General features: G+C 38.7%; 1 protein-coding gene across 6 annotated transcripts in view; it reads right to left on the bottom strand.

Annotated features, from left to right (window-relative positions):
- Positions 1–12,524, bottom strand: part of CDC16 (cell division cycle 16) — a 144,455-nt gene that overhangs the window by 57,887 nt on the left and 74,044 nt on the right. For all 6 annotated transcript variants that reach the window (XM_085622527.1, XM_085622525.1, XM_085622524.1 and 3 more), the window contains 2 exons: positions 2,644–2,738; positions 953–1,086 (listed from right to left, as the gene is read on the bottom strand). In XM_085622527.1, the coding sequence (XP_085478653.1) occupies positions 953–1,086; positions 2,644–2,738 (229 nt within the window). The remainder of the gene's footprint in view (positions 1–952; positions 1,087–2,643; positions 2,739–12,524) is intronic.

The following is a 12,524-nucleotide window of genomic DNA, read 5'->3' on the forward strand; positions in this document are numbered from 1 at the left end:
GCTACTTTTAACTTAACTGAAAATTCAAGCTCCCCCCCCCCAACCATTTGTGACAGCTTGAAGTAGCAATAAAGATGCCTTTAAATTCCGTATTTATCCTGTCACATTTGATGTGCTTTTAAAACCAGAGGTCAAATGTAAGGATATGTCATATGATAAATTACTGCTTATTAAAAAAAAATATATAACATAGGGATTGGTGTTTACAAACTCCTCTCACTTTGCAGTCAGAGAAAAAAAAGTAAAGTCAATCTTGCAGGGGTACACGGAATGTGAAAGGAAAGACTGTAGGATATTATTTTTGTAACCCAACAAAATCGAAATACCTGTAAATCAACTGTACACATTCAGCAGTTAGGAAAGCAAAAAAGAAGCACATGGGTTTTGTATTTCAGAAATATGGTATAAACATAGATGTTAACAGGATCAAAACAAATCAAGGTATTTTACTTGGTGATGTACAAATGCTAAAACATTAACTGAAACCTGATTTCCACACATTATTATTTGTGTGCAATGTCATTTTATCAGTAACAATGTATGTCGATGCTTATGTAATGGCTATTTCAATGGAAAATGTGCCATTTGTAAATGACACTGCGCTACCACACAATGCTTTAGTTTTTAAAAAAATAAATAGCCCTCCTCATGACCATTAAAGCTAGGTGGATTGAGAAAGCTTGTCATTCTAAAAACTGGGTGTGGTTCTAAAAAGTTTGGGAAGCACTGAATTATAGACTGATGCTAAAACAAACGCTCTCTGTAACCCAGAAGTCTGCACAGTCACTTTTGGGGACAGGGCCGTTCTGATGGCAGCCACTAGGACTTGGAACTCTGCAGTGTCTATATAAAGAAATACGGATGAGACAGGGGAATGGGAGCAATGCAAGTAAGTGGACAGAAATATACACCTTAAAACCTCCGCAACGCCTTAATTAAGTACTGTACTTACACTGAAGTAAGTTTGTAGCACATTTTGAAATCACAGTTGTAATATTGTCTTTCTGCTAAGGACACAACAACATCCAGGTTTTCTTGGAGGCCACCTATGGATTCAGGAATGAATGTTCCACTTGGCTTATTATACTGAAATGAATCACAGCAACATGGAATCATTACAATTGTTTAGAGAGCAGAATGAACAATAATAGACAAGGTTTTTTGATTATTAGTATATTGTATACTTGTAAACAATTATTTACCATCATTTACTGAAAGCTACATATCACACAGCAAATCACTTTCAGACGAACTTCAGGCACAATAGCATATAGCAAATTCACTCTGCAACAACAAATTATTTTTCAAGACCCTATGAATGAATGAATGAATGCATTATGTTTTCATGTGAATAATCTCCAAAGTAAATAAAACGTTCTGGAGTCTGTCTTTCTGCCTGTGGTGGTTGTTTTGGCACAGCATATCACAGAATGTAGGCAATGTGTGGTGCCAGCTTACGTCTGACTGAGTAAATGCTGAGAGATTGTCACAGTGGGCAACGGATGATCCAGATTCCCTAGTCCGGTAATGGACGCATGGCTTTGAGAAGCTGTGCTGTCCTGTCCCTGTACAGTTTCCTTCCATCAGAGTGTTACAGGCTTTTGGCTTTAGACAGTCAATACTTAGAAACAACCCAGAGAACAAGCAGAATGCCAGTACCTAATAGGTAAGAACGCATGCCACCTTTGAATTTCAGGTGGGCAAGCAACATTTCAGGGATTAACTTTTGCAGCCTTCTTCAAAGGCATTGGACTCTATGAGGAAGGGTGGATTAGAAATGGCCAATGCAATAAAGGTCAGACTAATGTGCCTTCAACACCCCACTCTAGAATTGCAATCATGATGGTCTGTCTAATGAGGACCCGATAGCCACGTTCTGAAGCACTGGAACCAGTGAGCCGAAACTCCATCTTACGCTGGCACAATCATGTAGAACACAAAAACACAACTATGTGCAACATAAATCTAGCACACAGCAAATTAAACACCTCTTCATTTCAGGGGAGGTGAAAGACTAGTTATGCTGGACAAAATGGATTTAAGAGGCCAGCACCCAGAGTACACCAAATCAGTAGCACCAAACGTCCGCCTCCTTAACGCCTAGTGAGGATGAAGTAGTTTCCACTACTACAGCTGGGGTCACACATTCATTATGTATATTCCTCTGTCAAGTAGCAGAGTCTAGTACTCTTCTGGATCAAACAAAACATGCTAAGCATAGGCCTATGCTCTCAAGGATGCAAGCCTACTGGGAGGACAACAAAGAGAAATCCAGAAGCACAACTGCCATGCGGGAATGTGCCAGAGACAAAAGGACTATTTAGGGACTTTGGTACTTACAATTTGAGCATGACCCTGAAAATGTTTTATTGGATCATTGAACAAGACTAGGCTTCATTAAACATATTTTCATAATGTCATCAGATTTGTGAAAAATACACCACTGCTCCATTTAAGGAAAGGAGATGGGGAGAAGAATATTTGCTGCAAAGTCTCTTGTTAAAAATCAAAGACACCCAGCTCTGTCCTCGTGTTAAAATTTAAAACACCTGAATAGTACAAAATAAACCAATAACAAATATAGTTGATAAAACATAATTCTAGTTTCATATGAAAGCAAGATATAAACAACTGGCTGATTACCTTTTTTAGTTTATTCTCAAAGAGGAAACGCAACAGCTCTTGGTCAACTTCTGAACATTCTTTCTTAAGAGGTAGACTTTCAAGGAGCTCTTTTTCTAGGGAAAGTTACAGAAGCAAAATTAGTATAGTATATAAAGGCATGACTAAAAGGAAACTTTTACAATCTGTCAGTCTCATAGAACACTGGCAATAAGCATGTACGTCCAACCACTTACATGCCACCAAGTTATGTGTAGTTTCAAAAATAATTGGAATTTTAAAGCAGATGCATATTTAACATGATTGAGACCATGCCACTTTTCCTAAGCTTTACAACTGGCCTTAATTGTACAAAGCAAAACCAAAGGGGATGATGGACGGAGTGTTGAACATTGCAAGCACTCACCCCCAGTCAACTGATCTGGGTTTAATCCATCATCATTCTTTAGCTCACTCCGCCACCCCAGTTCAGACAAGGCCATATGTAAATCAGTCTGACCCTGTGCCTCATGGGAACAGTCCAGCCCGAACTGTCAAGCCATGTCTTCCCTGGACCGGAAACAAGCTTCCTGGGACCGTTTTCTGGCTAATCAGCCGTCATCAGCCAGGCTAGCTTGAATCCAGTGGCAAAGTGAGCAAGGGACCCATGTCTGGGCATACCCTGCCAACTTAGGGCGAACAAAGCAAATTCAAAGGGGATGATGGACAGAGTGTTGAACATTGCAAGCACTCACCCCCAGTCAACTGATCTGGGTTTAATCCATCATCATTCTTTAGCTCACTCCGCCACCCCAGTTCAGACAAGGCCATATGTAAATCAGTCTGACCCTGTGCCTCATGGGAACAGTCCAGCCCGAACTGTCAAGCCATGTCTTCCCTGGACCGGAAACAAGCTTCCTGGGACCGGTTTCTGGCTAATCAGCCGTCATCAGCCAGGCTAGCTTGAATCCAGTGGCAAAGTGAGCAAGGGACCCATGTCTGGGCATACCCTGCCAACTTAGGGCGAACAAAGCAAATTCAAAGGGGATGATGGACAGAGTGTTGAACATTGCAAGCACTCACCCCCAGTCAACTGATCTGGGTTTAATCCATCATCATTAGTTAGCTCACTCCGCCACCCCAGTTCAGACATGGCCAGTTATGAAGCCGAAACCAGTCCCAGGATGCTTGTTTCCGGTCCAGGGAAGACATGACTTGGCAGTTCGGGCTGCACTGTTCCCATGAGGCACAGGGTCAGACTGATTTGCATATGGCCATGTCTGAACTGGGGTGGTGGAGTGAGCTAAAGAATGATGATGGATTAAACCCAGATCAGTTGACTGGGGGTGAGTGTTTGATTTGCTCAACGCTCTGTCCATCATCCCCTTTGGTATCGCTTAATTGTACAGCTGCATTATTTAGGGCAAATCTATTTCACTCAACCCACCAAAAAATGAAAGGACTGGTCAGTTTTACTCTCTAGTGCCAGGTGTACATTCTTATCAGAAAAAATAGGGACTACAAGATCTACCCAAGCCTTCAGGCTGAACTACCACGGTATGTCCAGATCTGTGGCATCACAATGATGTACCACAAGAAGACCAACTTCTATTGTTGTGCAAATCTTTTTTTTTGCTATCCAGCAACCACTGACAGCAATACGGACCGTCTAAAATGCACCACCACAAAGGAAAAAGAGCACAGCAATTCGTCTGCACACCTTGGACCAAAGCAGTAACCTATATATTATAATAATAATATAAAAACACATTTTGTTTTCTACCCAATTAAAGTTATTCCTGTCAGGTTATGCTCTTGTAAATAGCCGATCCAAAATGGGGAATTGTAGGCTTCCAATTTTGGTCATCATAAGAGATGTGTTTGGTGCATTAAACATAAGATATATACACACAATGTTTTTTATACAAACAGCCAACAGATGGTGAAGTGATGAACAGCGAGTGAATCTGCATGTAAGTCAATGTGAACACTCATCAGGATATTTTCAATCAGCACAAAAGTATATTTTACTTACCTCCTCAGGCTAAAATTAGTGAAATTTTTTTTCTGGCGGTAGTAGAAATATATATATATATATATATATATATATATATATATATATATATATATATATATATATATATATATATATATATATATATATATATATATATATATATATATATATATATATATATATATATATATATATATATATATATATATATATATATATATATATATATATATATATATATATATATATATATATATATATATATATATATATATATATATATATATATATATATAATGGTGGAGAGTGGCTTGTAAATAAAATCAATCAAGCACCTATCTGGGTCCTATCTCGCTTTGTTCCAGCGGAGCGGTATGGAGTTATAGAGCGAGCGTTCATTGATATATATATATATATATATATATTCACTTAAAAAACCATAGGTTTCACACATGTTATAGTTAGCTGTACATTTCACTCGTAAAAAACCAATGAAATTCCACGTTATAGTTAGATCAGGTAACTATAACTTGCGCGCCCACAATAAACTGCTGATAACGTCACATATTACATCACTCATGACATGGTCAGTGACATCACTCATGACATCAATGATGACATGTGAAATTACACATTGTGGATTGCGGTCGCGCAAGTTATAGTTACCTGATCTAACTACAACGTGGAATTTCATTGGTTTTTTACGAGTGAAATGTACAGCTAACTATAACATGTGTGAAACCTATGGTTTTTTAAGTGAATTTGCAAGGTTTTGTAAATGATAATTCCTAACTATAACGTGTGTGAAACCTATGGTTTTTTCAGTGAATTTGTACGGTTTTTCAAATGCTAAGTTATGTATTTTTTGTAATTTTTTTTCCTGGTTTTTCACTGTGCGCACACCCTGCGTGCACGGTGCTCTTCGCGCACCGTGCGTGCGCTGTGGGCGCTCGGTGCGCGTCGCGCACCGAGCGCCCACGTTGCGCAGTCCATGCCGTGCGCGCCTCGCCTTTTTTTACACAGTAACATTTGTTTTTTTCTCCCTTGTGGGTCCTTTAATTTATTTAATAAATGTGATTGTTACTTCTTTATTTTTTTTTTATTTTTTTTTCACGTGCGCGTGCGGTAAGCTTACCGTACGCACACTCCGCGATTTTTTTTTAAAATTATTAAATGTATTTTTCATAGTTTTGGGTCCTTCTTGGACCCCCTGACAAACACTAGGGGGTCTGCAACTCTCTTCGTTGCCCCCTTTTCACGTTCCCCACCTTTGTTTCTCAGTGCGAGACAGAAAATGGCGGCCGACACTTCCTGATTTCGACCGATTCGAATGTTTACAGTCATGTAACCACCAATCAGAATTGAGCTCGCGCACGGCACCGTACGCGTATGGTAAGCTTACGGTAAGCGCACGGAGCGCGCTTACAGATATATATATTGATTTAAATGCTATTTTCTCAGGACCTACTGAACAGATTTACACCAGACCTACAAAAGGCACATCCTTGACCTGAGGACTACCTCTCTGCCAAATTTCAAGTAATTCTGTTCAGCCGTTCGGGCTGTAGCTCGGACTAAAGGTCCTATGGGAAAATGCATGGGAAAAACGCGTTTTGGGACCCCCCTTTTTTCTCAGCCCCCGCTTGACGAATCCCCCCGAGACTTTCAGGGTAGGAGCGGAGCGTAGCGCCCCATTAGTTTTGAAAATTTCGCGAGGATTCATCGACCGGCGCCACAGTTATTCCAAATAGAATGTTGCGGATTTCCTATGGAAGCACGGTCCTAACTATAACTATCTACTGGCGACCGCCAGTAGATAATATATATATATATATATATATATATATTATCTACTGGCGGTCGCCAGTAGATAGTTATAGTTAGGACCGTGCTTCCATAGGAAATCTGAAAATTCTATTTTGAATAACTTTGGCGCCGGTTGACGAATCCTCGAAAAATTTTCAAACACTCCGCTCAGCTCCTACCCTGAAAGTCTCGGGGTGATTCGTCAAGCGGGGGCCGAGAAAGAAGGGGGTCCCAAAACGCGTTTTCCCCATGCATTTTCCCATAGGACCTTTAGTCGAAGGTACAGCCCGAACGGCTGAACAGAATTACTTGAAATTTGACAGAGAGGTAGTCCTCAGGTCAGGCATGTGCCTTTTGCATGTATGGAGTCAATCTGTTCAGTATTTCCTGAGAAAATTGCAGTTAAAGCACATAAATATCTATAGCCGCGCACCCTAACGTGCGCGAGCGTAATTCTGATTGGTGGTTACATGTCAGTCAACGTTCGAATCGGTCGAAATCAGGAAGTGTCGGCCACCATTTTGTTTGTTGTGGGTGCGAGAGTGAAAAATAGAGGTGGCGAACGTGAAAAGGGGGCAGGGTAGAGAGTTCCTGACCCCCTAGCCTTTGTCAGGGGGTCCCTAAAGGACCCCGAAGGGTGAAAAAACATTTATTTATTTTTAAATCGCGGGGTGCGCGCACCGTACGCGCACAGTGAAAAACCTTAAAAAAAAACAACAACAAAAAAAACATACATAACTTAGCATTTAAAAAACCATACAAATTCACTTAAAAAAAACCCATAGGTTTCACACACGTTATAGTTAGGAATTAGCATTTAAAAAACCTTGCAAATTCACTTAAAAAACCATAGGTTTCACACATGTTATAGATAGGTGGACATTTCACTCGTAAAAAAACAATGAAATTCCCCCGTTATAGTTAGGTCAGATAACTATAACTCGCGCGCCCGCAATCCAGTGCTCATGACGTCACATATTACACCACTCATGACATGGTCAGTGGCATCACTCATGACATCACTGATGACATCATCCTTGTGATAGAGTGGCGGTCGCGCGAGTTATAGTTATCTGACCTAACTATAACGGGGGAATTTCATTGGTTTTTTACGAGTGAAATGTCCACCTAACTATAACATGTGTGAAACCTATGGTTTTTTTAAGTGAATATATATATATATATATATGTAATTGACAACATTCCGTTTGAAGAACTACTGAGGCTTAAACGGATATGTAGTACAGTCACGGATCTGAAAATCTGTACTATGGAAGCTCTGGAGAGATTCCGCCAGAGGGGTTACAATAAATCGGTCTTGAAACAGGCAGTTCTAAAAATAGAAGCTAGAACTCGGGAATCACTATTTTTATCTACATCTAACATACCTCTAGATAGTGATTCTATCGATACGGACCAATCCCCTAGACTGATCATAGCCTACAGTAAACAGGCAAGACAAATCAGATCAATTGTCCAGAAACGCTGGCCTGTACTCAAAACGGATCTAGTCTTAAAACCTAGATTACCGGATGGGCCAACGATAACTTATCGTAAGGGACCCTCCTTGAGAACTCATGTCTGTCATGATTTTCCGGAGTTAAGAAAGCAGGAGGAGTGGTTGACATCCCGGCCGGGATTTAAACCCTGCTCCACATGCAGAGCATATAAATTTGGGAAGAACACCACCCAATACCACACACCATTTAGCCCAGATCTGTTGGATATACGTGGATCTTTTACTTGTAAAACTGAATTTGCTATCTATGTACTAACATGCACTTGTAATCTTAGATATGTTGGGAGTACCCGACAACCAGTTCATGTCAGAATTCTTCAGCACTTACGTGCTATTGTAAACAATGATGCATCATATCCGGTGGCGAGGCATTTTAAGATCTGCCATAACAATAATTTACAATGCCTCAATTATTTTGTTATCGCCTCGGTTCCAAAAGCCAGAAGAGGTGGAGACCGGGATAAGATGCTAAGAAGACTAGAATCTGAATTCATTCTAGAATTAGATAGCAGATTCCCCAATGGGTTAAACGCGACGGAGGATCTGCATGTATTTCTTTAACAGTTTAACATATACTATTAATGATCAGATTTGTATAGAGTGTTATGCCACGCTTGCTTTCACGAAAACCTATTAAGAATTTCTATGTTTTAATATCCCATTTTTTCCCTCTTTTTTATTCTAGTTTTTGTTGGATATATAATTCAGGGATACACATTTTCTTCACTTCATTTATTGACAGAGACTCATTGATTTGCCTGTTTAGATCCTAACTCTGAACTAATAGTCAACTTACCTCTAGTGTTTGGTTTAGAGAGCTCTATTTTTATTATTATTAATGTTAAAGCGTCAAATATAAATTTTGTGTGACATCACATTTGCATTTTATGCAGCTAAGTAGGCTTCAATGTGATGTCAAAGATAGGTTTCCACATCTAAAAAAATTGCAGAATTTGCACATTTTTTCTGTGCGTTTACATCTTTGCGGAATTTGCACATTTGAATTTTTGCATTTTATTTTAGCATGTATATTTATAAATGAAATGATTTAATGAATTTTAATCTATGATATTTATATATATGTCTTAAGTGTTTACTACTTTTGCACTTTATTGCGTTATTTGCACAGGTAATCTGATATGGACACCAATATAATAACGTCTCAGACAAATTAAAGAGGATTTTAGCAATATATGCAAAAAAATTATGGAAATATATACATGTTTCATGAATTTGTCTTACAAATATTTATAGTCAAGCATTTTGCTTACGCTTTATGGTTCTTGGATTCTAACCAATATATACAAAATATAAACACCGTGGCTTTTGTAAAAATGTTTGGAAAACAGACTATGCGGATTTTAAATTGAGTAGTATGTCTTCACTTTTTAAATGTCACATGGTGATGAGAAATAGAAAAAAATGCAACCAATTGTAAACCTTTGGGTATTTAATGGGCTTTATTTTTACTGACTGACTGTCTGTGAGCAAGGGCGGATGCCCGAAACGCGTCAGATTGGTGAAACTCGGCTCTTATTAAAATAAAACAACTGTGCCTTACTTTGGATTTGCGTGGCTTCCATTCTTCGTGAATACGGATTTCTGTGGAGCTACAATTGTGGAATATATATATATATATATATATATATATATATATATATATATATATATATATATATATATATATATATATATATATATATATATATATATATATATATATATATATATATATATATATATATATTCACTGAAAAAACCATAGGTTTCACACATGTTATAGTTAGCGGAAATTTTACTGATAAAAAACCAGTGAAATTCCCCCGTTATAGTTAGTGTAGGCAACTATAACTCACGCGACCGCAATCCTCTGCTGATGCTAATACTGTATTTAGACACTTATTTGCCCATGTCTTCTTCCATACATTTTTAGCTATACATATATTTCAAATATTTTTTTTTCATAAAGACACATATGTCATCAGCAGAAGATTGCGGTCGCGTGAGTTATAGTTGCCTACACTAACTATAACGGGGGAATTTCACTGGTTTTTTATCAGTAAAATTTCCGCTAACTATAACATGTGTGAAACCTATGGTTTTTTCAGTGAATTTGCAAGTTTTTTTAAATGCTAATTCCTAACTATGACGTGTGTGAAACCTATGGTTTTTTCAGTGAATTTGTACGGTTTTTTAAATGCTAAGTTACTTTACGCCCACTTTACGCAGTTAGTGCCGTGCACGCACGGTGGGCACGCGGTGCGCTACGCGCACCGTGTGCCCACGTTACGCTAGATGGGCCATGTACGCAAGATGCGCTTTGCGCACATGGAGGACATATGATGCACTTCGTTTTGAAAGGTAATATTTTATTTTTTCGTAATTTTTATAAGCCATGCACAAATGGTGCCCTTCGGACATCATTTGCACACGGGGTGGAGAGAGTGTTGTTAATTTTTTCTTTTATTATTTTTGTTTAAAATATTGTGGTTTTCACATTTCAAATAGGCCCTGCACATTTGGTGGCCTGCGGCGACCAAAAACACAGGGGGTGGGGAGAGTGTGGATAGTGTTTTTTTTTTTTTTACATTTTTTACCGTACGCGTACGGTAAGCGTAATCGGCGAAATTAGCGAAAAAATAAAAATTGCATTTTTGGCCTTGGGGGGTCTTTGGGGACTCCCTCAACATGGGTTTGTGTGTGGGAGCTGTCTAAACAGCCCCTTTATATGTTTATTGGTTTGATTTAACAACATAGCTCTCAGTGCGAGAGAGAAAATGGTGGCCGCCGCTTCCTGGTTTCGGCTGTTTCGAATGTTTACTAAGATCTAAGAGCCAATCAGAATCGCGCTCACGCACGCCACCGTACGCGTACGGTAAGCTTACGGTAAGCGTACCGTAAGCTGGCTCAGATATATATATTGATTTAAAGGCTATTTTCTCAGAATCTACTGAACAGATTTACACCAAACCTACAAAAGGCACTTCCTTGACCTGAGGACTACCTCTCTGCCAAATTTCTAGTAATTCTGTTCAGCCGTTCGGGCTGTAGCCCTGTCTAAAGGTCCTATGGAAAAATGCATGGGAAAAACGCGTTTTGGGACCCCCCTTTTATCTCAGCCCCCGCTTGACGAATCCCCCCGAGACTTTCAGGGTAGGAGCGGAGCGTAGCGCCCCACCTATTTTGAGAAATTCGCGAGGATTTGTCGACCGGCGCCAAAGTTATTCAAAATAGAATGTTGCGGATTTCCTATGGAAAAGGGGTCCTAACTATAACTACCTACTGGCGACCGCCAGTAGGTAATATATATATTTATATATATATATGCAACTCCTTGAACTCCTCGAACCTCCGCTACAAACACACAGCAGCAGCGGCGAACAGAGTAAACGGACCCCAATTGCTAGCAGGAAGATTTTATTTCTGCTCCTCTGCTCAGTGACGCGTTTCGAGCACAGCCGTGCCCTTGATCACACACAGGTAACAGTTTGCCAAAGCCATTTAAACATGCAGGGTGAGTTCACTTCCTGTGTCAGGTGATCATAGACACAAGAAAAAGACTTGCAAAGAAGACAGATTAGGTACATTTTGTTATACAATCGCCATAAATTCCTTAAATGCATCACGCAATTACTAGGTGATGTATGCAATATATCTGTATAAATACAAATAAAATTAAAACAGCATCATCGTTAAATATATATCACTTAGTTCACTTCGTGCAATTCAAAGTGAAAAAATAATGTAAATACATATATAAATATATTTACAACAACACTGGTAATGGATAAAAGAATGTAACACGGTATAAAAACTGTTAATAAATAGGATAAAAATATCACTAATAAAACAGAAAAAATAGTGCCACATAATCCAGTAATGAACCAGCGAAGGTGATACATAACAGCCTGAATGCTAGTGATAGATATGAATATGGCTTGAGTGTGGTTATTACATGTCTTAATGCATAGTCTGAGGTAGAAATAAATATAAAGTGCCACAATTATGTGCAAAAGCATGACCTGGTTTATCCTTTCCTTCAAAAAGTTTATTTTCATCTCTATTGAAAAAAGGAAAATCTACAATAAGTAAAATCCAAGAAAATTCCCTAAAAGATCCTGAAAGAATCTAAAAAATCTAAAAAACCAAAAATGTGCAAAACGAGCAAAAGCAGCTGGAATTCTATAATAGTGCTGACAAAAAAAGACAAAATAGAGCCAGTTGAAAACCCTTCAAGATATTACGAAGGAGTGAGGGCTGGGTAAACAGAGATGTGACTGAAACAACTATAAAAATCTACCAAAACCCGTAAAAAAATCCATGAAAATTCATAAAAGCTTATAAAAACTATTTATAAAAGCTCATAAACAATCTACAAAATAGTAGGTCCAAAGAGAGGTCAACACAGTGTGAAAGAGGGAACAGCCACATAATACTAAAGGAAGTTGTGCAGATCTTCAGTTGTATTCAACCCATGTGGTGCTTTACTATCCATTTCTAGAATAATGCGAGATTCTAATTGCCTTAGTTTCTTTTCTTTGTTGCCACCCCTTCTTAAGGGGGGAATCGCATTGATAACAA

Source organism: Triturus cristatus, chromosome 8, assembly GCF_964204655.1.
Source record: "Triturus cristatus chromosome 8, aTriCri1.1, whole genome shotgun sequence".
Lineage (NCBI taxonomy): Eukaryota > Metazoa > Chordata > Amphibia > Caudata > Salamandridae > Triturus > Triturus cristatus.